Below are 14,163 nucleotides of genomic sequence, written 5' to 3' on the forward strand. Positions count from 1 at the left end.
TGCCTAGAGAACGTAGTTACTTTGCACAGACTATAGTGCTGAAAAGTAATAATGATTAAGGTTTTTGCGGCGGGGTATACGTAAAATGCGTTTTGGGTTTTTTGTTGATATCACATTTTCTTAGCAAATAATATTGCAACGAATTTACAATTATGGTCAATATTTAACACTGCAGTAATGTACCTATTTTGTCTATACCATACGCCGGGTAATACTTTTTGTTCACGCGAAGTATTTAAAACAATAAATTATTAATATATATTTTATATAATTATATTTATAAACATATTATTTTAATAAGTATTTACACGAAAGTTTAGCTTTAGCGTAGTGTATACCTTTAATATATTTATAGGTATTAAATATTTTAAACATTTTTTACCAACGTCTTACGTCCTACATATTATATTAAATTCAAATTTTGATTAAATTGTATATTTAACGAAAAATAAAGATACGAGTATAGTTACTTATTTTGTTGTACCTAAGCAACCATGCTAAAATAAATAATATTTGAACTGGGACACTATAAGTATAAGCAAGTCCGTGGCACAGCACTGGAAGATGTAACAGAGTCGAAGACGAAAAGTCTACACCTTTACGTTTCAGATTTTTGTATACTTGGTATATATGTTCTAGCTAGTTAGATTAAAATAAACTTTTTTTAACTAAACAAATTGCCTTTAAACAATCAATTTAAATCAAAAATTTGAAACAATGGAAAGTTGACACCCTACAAGCAATTTGAGTTAGTATTGAAAATATATACACAAATGAAGAACAGCCAACTGGTATTATTGTTTATTTCTTATTAATATTTAATATTAATTATTAGGTAATGTTATATTTTTTGGGTTACGAAATTTAATTTAGCAAATAGTCCTTTTCCAACTCCTTAATTTTTTATACCGAGATATTATCCATAATATACAATATTATTATTATACATTTATACATCTTTAATCTTTATAGCAACGCGTGTAGATCAATCTGCAGTTGCATCGGATATCAATGCTCAAGATTGCCGGGTAATTACTGATAATTGTTAAGTATACTGTCGAATTTATAATACAAAATACTAACCTATGAATATAGGTGAATTGCGTGTGCATTTTGTGTATGTGTGTGGGATGTGGGTGTATTTATATTTTATACGGGATACCAAGAAGGGATTTGTTGTGATATCACTAATTTTTTTTAATTATATTTTCCCAAATACATAGGTATCAGTGTATCAGTTATGTATTAGTTCATAGTTATACAGTTGTACTACATTTAATAGACCTGCATGTATCGATGTATAATAAAGTGTTATTTAGTTTTTATATGCAATAGCACTACGAGTTACGGACTCAACAAAATATCAACCCTTCTTTGAATGATAGCAATGACGCTACTGCGTTATCATTTCATTGTTAATATATTATTTTAATAAAAGTATAATCTATACAATATTTTTGATATTTGTATGCATTTTTAGAAAAAATAGGTTCAGTCAAGGCTGTACCTAAGAGGGTGGGGTTCAAATTCCACGAAATTTTCTCGTATTATGTAAACTTTAAAATTATTTTATACACCATTTACTAAGATTTGTATAACTCCCACTTCCCGAAATTTTTTATTGAATACGGCCTTGGGCTTAGTGGTTTGTTAGTAAATGGACTGCATATAAAACAACATTTACACAGTTTAAACAGGCAAACTTTCTTTCTATTTTTTTCTTTTATCAAACAACACTAATTATTATTTAAAAACCTATTAACGTTTTTGAAAATATTATTTTTACTTAATTTCCAGCCAAAATAAAATATACTTTTAAATATTTTTTATCATTATAATTTTTTGTTTAAAATTGAATTTATGTAATAAATAGTGTTTTTCCTTATTTTTTTATTTTTTGATGAAGAGTTTATTAATAAAATAATAACAGCGGTTCACCATTATTGACCTAGCGAACATTTGATAGCCAGATTCACCATAGATTTGAACCCATATTATGATATTTTCTTCTGGGGTTATCTCAAAAGTCAGATAAACCGATACCGAAATCGTCTCCAAACTTTGGAAGTCCTGGAAGAGGTAACAATACAGGAAGTATTGTTTTCATATACTGCTCGAATAACCTGTACCTCAAACAAAACTATCGGGAAAGGTTCAACCAATGTATTGAAAACGAGGGCCATCACTTAAGTGATGTAATTTTTCAAAAAAGTTTAAGTAAAACACCATTATATATTGTACAATTTTTAAATAAAATATATAATACATGTTCATATTTTATTTGGTTTGGTATTTAAAAGTTTAACAAATCAGGGAGGTTTTTCTACAACACGCTTTATTGTGGATATGTATTAAATGCCAATATTATTATTTATTAATAAAGGCTATGAGTTAGTAGAAAAATGTATTGTTTTAGCTAGAATATTTAACGACAAAGACGCAGAAGGTTACGCTACGAATAAACTTTCTTCATATATGAAATCTCTCAGTTATCTTGCGCAATAGCAATAGCAATAGGATGCATTTTGATGAAAACAAAGTCAATATATCTTTGCAAACCACCTCGTTATTGACTATTGATACACTCTAATTCATTAATTCCATTTTTCTCTCGGATCAAATTAAAATAATTCCTTGACTCACCATTACAGATGTGAAATGTCTTCCCTCCAAACTACACCTCTTTAGTTAATGTTCAATAGGTACACAGCATTCAAGTTCCCTAAAAAAGTTTCCTAGACATGATTTAATAACTTCAAAAATAATAAACTAGCTTCTATAATAAAAGTGATTGCGCTTCTAACCTATATATTTACTCAATGCTCCAATCATTCTACTTTTCTATTCTATGAAAGTAGGTATTCTATTGTCTGTCATACTAATTTTTGAACAAGAAAACTAACGGAAAATGATGATGTTCATCTTCATATACTGTGGCGCCAAACTCACTTTTTTTGAGAAGCAAATTCTAAAATTTTTGTTCCATCCACCCACCTATACTTTTCAGCCATCTAAATATCTAATATGATAAACAAATACATACAAGTATCAAGTGTGGACTTCTAATTTCTATGTTCACGTTATTAGGCACCAATAAATAAATATATACGTATAACACCTTATATTTACCTTTGTTAACCCCTACAATTCACTTATACTTATCCATTTAAGAAGTGAAGTGATCGCTTCAAATGATATATGAGTTCGGTACCACTGATCATATACACTAAACACCTATTAATATACTCCCAATAGGTATCGTAGTGTTTAAAAACATTTTTATTGGTTGTTTAAGGGACAAAATTTTTAACTTGTTCGCTATTTAATGGTTTGCGTAGAAAACATTCCACTACCTATCAAATTTACCAAATATTAGACAAAGTATAATTTCCTTTGAAACAAAACAATATTGCATTGAATAGGCACTTTTTAGAAGTTTCCCAAAAAGCATTCGACTGCGTTTGGCTAATAAGTAATAGATCTTTGATTTAAATTGAACCTCATCCCTTTCTCTAGCATCTAGTAACTACCTCTACCTCATACTTAAATCCTATTTAAGGGATCGATTTTTCTCGGTACGTTACAGCTTATCCACCTACTTACCAAAATCAATTAATGCAAGAATTCTCTCATGTGTGTAACCCAGGCTACCAAGTAATCACTTATCTTATCGGACTTTGTAGATGACAAAGCTCTTATAGCTAATAGCTATGACTAACATAACATTGAGTAAAAAATATAGGTCCCGGGTTGGGTGGAACAATCTATTTCATGTTAAAAGTCCCATTGTTCCCAAAAAACACAAAAATACCTCGCTTTGAAAAAAAATGGCTTCCTTAAACCAAAAGTCAAATACTTTTTTTGTTGGTTTGAATAAATAGATAACTTTTTATAAGTAGCCTTTTTACAAAACCAATTGAAGGGTGTTTGTGGACAAAAGAATTATTTTAGTTATAGTAATGACTAATTATTTTGTTTACAATTAATTATTTTTAATTAATTTAATACGATAACATATTAATGAAATTAATAAATTTACTTTATTAGTTAATAAACAAGATGATATATTATATAAGTTATTAATAACTTTTAACTTAAATACCATTTGAGTACTTAATAACTTGTACTTATTGCCTGTAATATATAAAGTTCTTTTCTAGAAACATTTATCAATTTTAATATTATGAAATTGTTTATATAAATTAAACTTTAATATTAAATTGAATTCTTATAATATTGATTGGTAATTAAACCTTAAAAGTAAATTTGATATCTACATTTAACAAATTAACTTTATAGTTGATTTATTTTATAAAATTATAATTTATAACAGTTATAAGATAATGAATAATAAAAATATGATCACCAAATTCATTTTTTAATGTGTCAAATAAAAAAATGTAACACTAACCAATATATTCTTAACACTCATAAGGAAGACATCAACAACATACATTTTTGTTTTCAAAAAATAAATAGAAGAAAATACATATCAAAGTATAATTGATTTAGAATGAACATTACGACAGTTACATTTAACATTACAACATTCAAATATTTTTATTAAAAATTTAAAAAATGTTTATTCTAAAGAAAACTGATATATAATAAATTATTTTTTAAGATTGAAATATTGTATTGGATTTTAGTACTTGTATATACTAATACATTTAGATATAAAAATTTGAACCAAATTCCTACCATGTAACTAATTTTTAAACTAAGAATTTCCAACTTAAAATTATTTCACTATTCATTATTCTCTAATCATAATATGATTGTTTGGTTTAAAATAGATACTTATACTTTAGATATTGTTATAAAAATATGGGATTTCAAACTTTTTTACTTATCTAAATATATTTATTACTTTATCAGGTAAGATATTTATTTTTTAAACATTTTTAAACTTCTCATATTATATGTATACACAAATAATATATATATATAAAAAACAAACAGTAAATTTATTTAAGGAACATTAGTTATGAATACAATTTTATTATTATTATTAGCCAAGTTTTATAAATATTGTAGTAGTGCATACATTTTTCCCATAAAAATGTGCATCACTTAATAGTCGTTTAAGATGTTTTAAAATAATCATGGAATTAAAAACTTGTTAGTAATAGAATACAATAATTCAATTTATAATAAATATTCAACAAATTGTGTTAATTATATTACACATAATACATTTTTAACATTTTTTTGACCCAAATGTTTATTCTTCTATAATGGTGTACGGGTCAGATAGTTCAATCAGTTTGAATAATTTACCTTGTTAACGTTTTCTTAATTGATATTAATGTTCGAATAGAAAATAACAAAACGCAATTTTGTAATTCAAATGAAGTATCAAAATAATTTTATAATATCACACTTAGTAACAGCCAAAAACATCTCAGTTTTTTATTGCAGAGTATGTTTTTTTTTGAATTTTTGATAACTTCATCCAGAAGTCATTTATACGAAAATTCAGAGAAATATTACAAGTTACACATTTTTGGATTCAAGAAGTTGACCAAGTTATGCACAGTCAAAGTTCATAAAAATCATTCACTTTGTAATAATTGCTCAGTATTAGATGGAATCCAAACATATAAAGTATTTGTTTCTCGATCAATTATTTCTTGACGCCCATTAAACTGTTCAAAATTAGTAGATTCATCATTGTCACCATTATCTTGAGCTCGTAAATTGAGATTAAGAGGTGTACTAACTTCATCTGCGGTTAATATTTGATTTGAATCATGAGGGAAATTTTCATGGAATTTAATATCTCCATCAGATTCTGTTGTAATTTTATCTTTATTCACTTCCAATTTAGTTAGATGAATACTCATGTCTGAAGATGTAACAATCCCACTCACTTGACCTGCATAACTATTAATTTGAACAGAGTTTACAACATCTTTTCTATGTACAACAGTATGTCGACGCATATCTGAACGTACTCTGAATGCTTTACCACAAGTATCACATTTATATGGTTTTTCACCTAATAAAAAATATAAAATTATGTATTAACTTATAATATTAAATTAATTTAAATACCAATTGTATGTTCAAGTTTTTAAATAGCACACTAGTTTTTCTTAAATTTTAATCATTTTTAAAGTTACCATTTTAATATTTGAACATGAGAAACATAAAAGAAAAGATAAAAAGCTCGAGTAAGAGCGTATGTGATTTGCAGTTGTTGGAACGAATAGAAAATTATTGAGTTGTAAGAATGATTATATTTAAAGTATTTCAAGTCAACATGTATGGTATATGTTATGGTATAGGAAATAATTAGAATATGTATGTTATTTTTACACATATTGGAAATTAAAGATTTTAATTAAGAAATTATAGATTGTTAGAAGTGGGACTTTTAGAAGTATGTGAAAGGTTCTTCTACAAAACTTCTTTGAGAGGGTATCATTATTTTGAAATGTATTATAAATAGTTATTCTTCAATATTTTAAATTTTTGGGGCTATAGAGAAATTATTAAAAATGTATGTTGTGCTAAAAAAAACAAGAATTTACAAATTATAATCAGAAATTTATATACCTGTGTGAATACGACGATGATTTTGTAAATATGATGATGCTCGAAAAGTTTTTTTACAAAATTCACAAACATAATTCTTTTCCCCAGTATGTATTCGACGATGGACAATTAATGAGTATTTACGAGCAAAGTCTTTACCACAAAATTCACATTGAAATTGTTTAGATTCAGAGTGCAATGAAGCAATATGATACTTAAGGTCACCCCACTGTCGAAAATTTCGTCCACACCATTCACATTCAAATGGCTTATCTCCGGTGTGCAGCCGATTATGTACCTAAAATATAGTCAGCAGTTCAATTTCAATAAAGTAATTTACATTAACATTAAATAAGTAATAAATACCTTAAGAGCACTGCTGGAGAAGAAACTCTTAGGGCATAGTTTACAGCTATGTGGTCGTTTACCAGAATGTGATCTTAAATGATATAGTAGAGAATTACGATGATTGAACTTTCTTTTACATTGAGTGCATACAAGATTTTTTGAAATATTTTTTTTCATTATTTGTTCCAGTTCATCGGTATCATCTTCCCAAGTATGTTCTGCTCGACTGTTTTCACCATTATCACCATTTCCATTCATCAAACAATTATTTTCTTCTTTTGGTTTAATCATAGTATCTTCATGATTTGTAATACTTTCACCATTGTATTCCCAACTACATAACAAATTTAAGAGTTTATATAGAAATTATATTTATAATTATAAGTTTTATTACATTTGATCTTGTATTGGTTGTTTTTCATCAGTTTCTGATTCAGTATCAGCTACACCAGGTACCATATGACGAATACCTTCCATTAAATCTTCTGGATCAGAAAATTCTTCCAAACAGTCCTGTTTAACAGTTACAACAGTAGCTGGCTGTGGATGCACAGAAGCCATATGAATTTCTAATGCTTTTAAACGTCGAAAATTTCTACCACATAGATGACATGAAGGAAATGGTTGCTGGAGTTGTGCAGCTAATATAGACCCATCAGATGAAAATATGCAATGTTTATCATCTTCCATGCTCTCTTCTTCTGTTAACTAAAAATGTACATGACTATTAAAGTATAGATTTTTTTTTGATTTTTATTATAGGAAAATTTTCATACAATAGGCTGTTTGTTTGAAGCAAATACTGAAATGTTGAAAAATTAAATTTTTTTCTAATTGCTAATCAGCATATCTTACAATGATCATGTTTTTGCTCTAAAAAGTACTTTTTTGTAATTAGTTTTGAGTAATAAATCACTAAATAATGTTTAGTGAGTTTTTATTCTTTAACTTTACTTTCTATTATTAGCAAATTTCAAAAATAAAAAAAATATAAAATTTTTAGTAGGAAATTAAATAATGAATATTTATCTCATTTTTAAAGTTGTAGAGCTTTAAGGTAGTGCTAAAATCATAAATTAATAAAGATACTTGTATATAATTTTATCTCAGAAAAATACAGAGAATATCTCATTTCATTTGTATTAGATACTTATGTAAAAATAATAAACATTTAATTTCATACCATAAAATACCCAAGAAATCTTAGGTATATTTTATATATTGCCACCATACCTATTAGGTGTTAGAAGCGACTATTTGTCATATTTTAATTAAATACATTTTAATAACAATTTGGGGGATACTTATATTTACCCACCAATACATATGTAATAGTATATGCCACTTATAATTTAAAATAATACTATTTTTAATCTAGGATACAAAAAAAAAAAAAACAAAGATTTAATGAATAAAAATACATTTCTGATAACATGTATTTACTTCAAGCTGACTATGTTTAAATATATAAATGACCTTACTCTATAATTCTGAAGTGGAGGAAGATCATGTAGTTCTGGTTGGTTTTCAATGGTTTCTTCGATATATTGATTTTCATTATTATCTGTTGATTCTTGAACATTATGATTTTGATAATTTACATGATGTGGTGAAGTACCAGAGTCTGTAGTAACTACAATTACTTTACTTTGTTGTGGCTCATAATGACATTTTAGGTGTTCAAAAAATTTTATTTGATGTGTAAAATGTTTATCACAGATCTCACATAAGAATGGCATTCGACCAGGAACTTTTTTAGGAGCATGTACTGGTTTATGTGCCTGCAATTAAAGTTTGGTTAAATAAATGTATATATTTATTTGACATAGTAATTATTAAAAAAAAATAATAATTACAGTAACTGCAGATTGTGAATTAAACTGTTCACCACATTGTTTACATTTGTAACATTTTGGATGAATACTTCTCAATGGAGCAGGAGCAGATTCTCTTTTACGAAAACGTTTTTTATGTGGTAAATTATTTTGTATTTCTGCATGGTAATCAGACTCTGAAGTTTCAACTTCTATTAAATTTTCTGTACTAATAATCTGTATAAAAGACATTCAAATAAATAAATGTAAATGTAAAATATATTAATATATAATACTTGTTGATTATTTATATGACTTGAAGTTTGTGATGAATGTTTACTATTCGTGTTTAAGTCAAAGTCAGTGCTATACAGATAGCTGGTCATAAGATGAGTGTCATGATGGCTACCATCAACAAGAGATTTGTTCTGCTGAGCAAGCTCAGCAGCTAGTTCATTAGCTAATCGGTGGTCATCTTCAGTGAGAGTTGTAGATCCATCACCAGATAATATATCATTTGTATCATAATATCCAGCTGTATGATGGGACAATTCTCCATTCTCATCTTAAATTATAAATGTAAAATTCTTTAGATGTTATAATTTTAAGTTGATGGGAAAAACCTTACCGATACGGAATTCATCGGGCAAATTATGTTGGTCACTAACAAGTTGTTTACTATTTTCTTCAGATACATGTTGATGACCATGTTCAGTAATATATTGATCTGCAGTTTCTAAAAATTCTCTTGATCTCTCATCCAATATATCATTGTCCATAATTGGTGTTTAATATAATAGTTACAGTCACCTATTAAACATAATACTGAGATAATAGAATTTCTTTTGATGTTTACTAATGAGGCTTACATAAAATCATTTATAAAAAATATACTATGTATCTACACAAAAAATATTAAATTTGGTCTATAGTAATAAATTTGTTAAATTTCAATAAATATAAGATAATAATTTATTTTAGGGTTACAATTTATAAGTTTAATATGATTAGATAAAAGTAGTTATCAAGGTATTTGTAAATTTACTGTTTCCTAATCTTTTCATCCTTAAATTTGAATAAACAAATTTATATACAATGCAAAATATTTTGAATTATATTGAGAATGGTATTAACTTTATATAATTAACAATTATTAACAATTATAAGAAAAATTGTAAATAAACACTATTAAATTATAGAACTAACTATTAACAAAATTAATTTTTATCAAATTTGACAATCAATTATACATGAATTAAATACTGAACTCTATAAATATTGATGCCAACATAATTTTGTTGAAATCAGAATATTTGCTAGTTGCTACATTTCTTCAAACTAGTTCATACATTTTACATGTCTGAAACATACATGTAAAAATAAAAAAAAACACCTAATGAATATTAAGTGGCTATCACTTTTATTTTTGATATTCAGGTTTAAATAATAACACACGTCTATCATCGTGATCAAAACACATCGATTACAAAGATAATTTGTCACAGTATCTATACTTTTGAACACACTGACCATTTATTTGGTCATCTCATAAATACTAGTTCATAAAGGCAGAGTGGCGAGAACATCAGGTCAATTGTTTAGAATAATACCTACGCATCTTGGTAAATAGATGGATGAAAGAAACATGACGGATTGATTTTACTCACCAACAGCGGCGGTAATGTGACAGACCGAAAACAGTAATCCGGAAACGGACACTTATTGGTCGTCTGGTGTATATACAACCATCGCGCCACATCTTTCCACCCAAAAGTGCGGTGGCGATTCAAAGTCTGCGAGCTGCTGTGCACGGCAATCTGACATCTCTTGTGGTAAGGTTGGATTGCGGGTGTGCCACAATCGGAGAAAATGAACAGTCGATAAAAACAATTCGGAAAATCACGACTAGCGAAAGTCGTGTGAAGTGCTGGTGTTTGGAACGAATGCACCGGTTTGCAAATCAAAAGTAGAACAAGTAAAAATAGATTAAAATAATAAAATTGTGTTATTATACGGACGAAAAATACATGATAACGCAAGAACAGTCTTCGAGAAGTGAGGACGTCGAGGAAAATTTAATTCGATTTGGTCGCGTCGAAGGGGTCTACTGGTGGTATTTCTACGGTATAAGAGAAAAACATGTATTGCATATGAATATGCATTTAAATATAAATTATTTATTGTATACGTATTTTGTATAAAAAACGACACTCGTAGATGATAATATGATATAAACTATCGACTATTAACAATTAACATTATTATAGAAGTACTCAGTATTGTAAATATACTAAATATTGTAATAATATGGAACGACGTAGCTGATATACATAATAAAAATAATAATAATAATTATTATTAAAGTATATGATCGGCGGGATCAAGAGGGGATCTAATGTTCGATGGGCAGGCGGGGGGATTCACACGCGCTACTAAAGACATCTAGCGTACAAATCGTGATAGTCGATGCGGTCTGACTTATTTTTCTGACGATATACAGAATACAGATACAGAATAGTATTATATCACGACTGATAAACGAGTAACGCCGCGATTCGGGTCAATCCATTCAAGAGTTGAGACACCAGACTACACAGTTATAATCGTATAATGTACCTGAGATTTATTATACGACCGTCGTGATGACGACGGAGCTTTTTACACTTACCGCGCCCGTCGCCGTCTGATCGTCTAGACTTTGTTGTCGGCCAGTGAAACCCCGGTGCGCTGCTGTGTATTTGTCTCGATTAATCCCCGCGTCTGAGATGTGACACGGCGCAGACACCTGTTGCTAATTTCCTATTGCAAATCCCGGTTGTTCAGATTTTACGCGTCTTTGTCGCGTGATAATATGGCTACGATGGACAACATACTCGTCGGTACGTACGTCGGTTGGTTAACCACAGTTTTTTGACAAACGTGTCGTCGTCAACTTTAGCGGTTGGTTCCTCGATTTGAATGTTACTCCTGCTTTCCGAGTAATCTTTTATCTACAGAGGCTTATGTGGCTTCAGAAGATTAGCTCAATTTTTTATTAAAACTTATTAAGTATCACTTTTTTCAATAGTGAATTTACAATACTATTGACAGGGGCGCAATTTTAATAAAAAAACTGAGGGTGATGAAGCTCCTTTAAATTTTTTATAATGTTATCTTGAGTTTATGGATACCTGTTATTATTAAAATCTAAATTAACATGAAACAATTTGCTGGTGCTAATTTCAAAATTGAGGGTGTGCTAAGCACACCCAAGCTCCTTTCAAATTGCGCCTATAACTATTGATCATCTGTAAAATGTTTGGTAAAAATTTTTGTATTTGAGAAACATCAAGTTAAGACTACTTGTGAATAAAATATATTGTATGACTAGAATACAATTATAATAATATTTGTACATTTTTGTTTATGGTTTAAATGGAACAACTCGAATAATATATTATTGTTGATAAATTATTTATAAATTTCTTATGACACCTTCATTATATGGACACTATTTAAGATAGTATATCTTAAATCATAGTTTAGATATAATTTTATATAAATATATATGTTTAACATTGAATACTTGAAGTCTATGATCATAACTATTAGATTATTTAGGTGTTTAGCCAAATAGACTTGATAAGCTAAAAATGTTTGACTGCCTATTTCTTTAAAGATAAATAGGTAAGAACATTAAATTTATTCTTTATGAGTATGTGTTATGTGTGTTAATAATTTAATGTTTTATAGTCAACTGAATTATATGTAGCACTGTATTTTATTGAAAATGTAATATTTACTTACAAAAATTAATGTTTCTTAATTAATAGTGGAATTTTAAAGTGATAATTAATTTAGTTTCTATAAGATTTGTAAATAGTATACTTAATGAATTCTGTTGTATTATTTGTTGATTTAAAAATGTAGGTGTGTTTTATATACTAATGTTATCTTGCTAATGTGTGGTTGTATTTGTCTAGTTTTAGATTGTATAGTTTCTTAGTTGCTAGTTACTATTTTAATGAATATCTGCTTTATAATATAGATGAACGTGAAGATGTTCAAAAGAAAACATTTACTAAGTGGATAAATTCACAGCTGTCAAAAGTCAGTTATTTTATTTTTATTAATTATCTTTTAAACAATATTATCTTAAAAAAACTTATTTGGTTATAGGAAAATCATGAAATTATATCTGATTTATTTTTGGATTTACAAAATGGTACTAAATTACTTTATTTGTTAGAAATTCTAACTGGCATTCAAATTGTAAGTAATTGTATGTTGCATGTTTATATTTTCATCATATTTGATGTATTTTGTTTGTAGAAACCAGAAAAAGGATGTATGAGAGTTCACCATCTGAATAATGTAAATAAAGCTTTACAAATATTGGAACAAAATAATGTTAGTATTATAAAAAGTTTTTATTTTTCCTATTAATGAATAAAAAGTTTTAATGCTATACTCCGGCCCATGAGAGACCATTTCTGTGCGGCGATCAAAATTTATCCGTTTTTGCACATTCCTACCACTAAACTCTCCAAAACACTGGTCCCCGTCAACGCGTGTCGCCACCAACCCGCTCAATCATTTATATGCGTGAAGTGCTCTATCGTGGGCCGGAATATATAACATAGCATTTTCAACATTTATTTTGTGACTATAAATTGATACTATTTTTAATTGTCAGGTAAAGTTGGTGAATATAAGTAGTAATGATATTGTTGATGGTAGTCCAAAACTAATTTTAGGATTAGTATGGAGTATTATATTGCATTGGCAGGTAAATTAAATATTTATTATTTGTTTTATAATTATTAAATAATAGCCAATATTTAATTAGCATAGCAATAACATATATTTTAAATTGTAAATATTTATTTATTAATAATTTTGATGTTAATTATTAGGTTGATTGTCATTTGAAGGAATTAATGTCTGAATCACAACAAACTAATTTAGAAAAGACACTGTTAGCATGGTGTCGTAAAAATACAGAAGTAGGGATTTTAATTAAATATTTTATTTCAGGATATAATTTTAAATCTTACGGTAATTTTCAGGGTTATGGTGTTGACATTAAAAATTTCACTACAAGTTGGTCAGATGGGTTAGCATTTAGTGCATTAATACATAAGTTCAGATCTGATCTTCTGGATTACGATTCTGTTTTAAAACAGCATCCAAATGCTAGACTTGAAAATATATTTTCTGCTGCTCATCAAAATTTAAATATTGAACGTTTATTAGATCCTGAAGGTATTTTACTAATTATTAAATATTTATTAATTTATATAATCTATTATTCTTTTGTTTCATTTATTTAGATGTTAATACATCTATACCAGACAAAAAATCTGTTATGATGTATGTTATGTGCTTGTTTCAAAGATTATCTCAATACTCTGATGAAATGGGAGCTTCAAAGACTGATATACAAGTAAGAATTATCAATACAATTTTTTAATATTATGCT

General features: G+C 27.7%; 2 protein-coding genes across 2 annotated transcripts in view; one reads left to right on the top strand and one right to left on the bottom strand.

Moving 5' to 3' along the window:
• Positions 1 to 5,158: 5,158 nt before the first annotated feature.
• LOC113549571 (zinc finger protein 431-like) lies at positions 5,159 to 10,976 on the bottom strand. Its single transcript, XM_026950936.1, has 9 exons — positions 10,370 to 10,976; positions 9,331 to 9,512; positions 8,999 to 9,267; positions 8,745 to 8,939; positions 8,370 to 8,669; positions 7,283 to 7,596; positions 6,907 to 7,222; positions 6,562 to 6,838; positions 5,159 to 6,001 (listed from the first exon to the last, which is right to left on the bottom strand). The coding sequence occupies exons 2-9, from the start codon at positions 9,479 to 9,481 to the stop codon at positions 5,556 to 5,558; spliced, it is 2,268 nt and encodes a 755-aa protein (XP_026806737.1). The 5' UTR covers positions 9,482 to 9,512; positions 10,370 to 10,976; the 3' UTR covers positions 5,159 to 5,555.
• A 278-nt stretch (positions 10,977 to 11,254) lies between these two features.
• The window catches only part of LOC113550060 (dystrophin-like), a 56,713-nt gene continuing 53,804 nt past the window's right edge, over positions 11,255 to 14,163 (top strand). Inside the window, exons 1-8 of the mRNA XM_026951666.1 lie at positions 11,255 to 11,581; positions 12,730 to 12,791; positions 12,861 to 12,953; positions 13,014 to 13,091; positions 13,378 to 13,470; positions 13,598 to 13,687; positions 13,751 to 13,946; positions 14,015 to 14,127. Of these exons, the coding sequence (XP_026807467.1) occupies positions 11,554 to 11,581; positions 12,730 to 12,791; positions 12,861 to 12,953; positions 13,014 to 13,091; positions 13,378 to 13,470; positions 13,598 to 13,687; positions 13,751 to 13,946; positions 14,015 to 14,127 (753 nt within the window). The 5' untranslated portion in view covers positions 11,255 to 11,553. The remainder of the gene's footprint in view (positions 11,582 to 12,729; positions 12,792 to 12,860; positions 12,954 to 13,013; positions 13,092 to 13,377; positions 13,471 to 13,597; positions 13,688 to 13,750; positions 13,947 to 14,014; positions 14,128 to 14,163) is intronic.

Source organism: Rhopalosiphum maidis, chromosome 1, assembly GCF_003676215.2.
Source record: "Rhopalosiphum maidis isolate BTI-1 chromosome 1, ASM367621v3, whole genome shotgun sequence".
In the NCBI taxonomy this organism is placed as follows: domain Eukaryota; kingdom Metazoa; phylum Arthropoda; class Insecta; order Hemiptera; family Aphididae; genus Rhopalosiphum; species Rhopalosiphum maidis.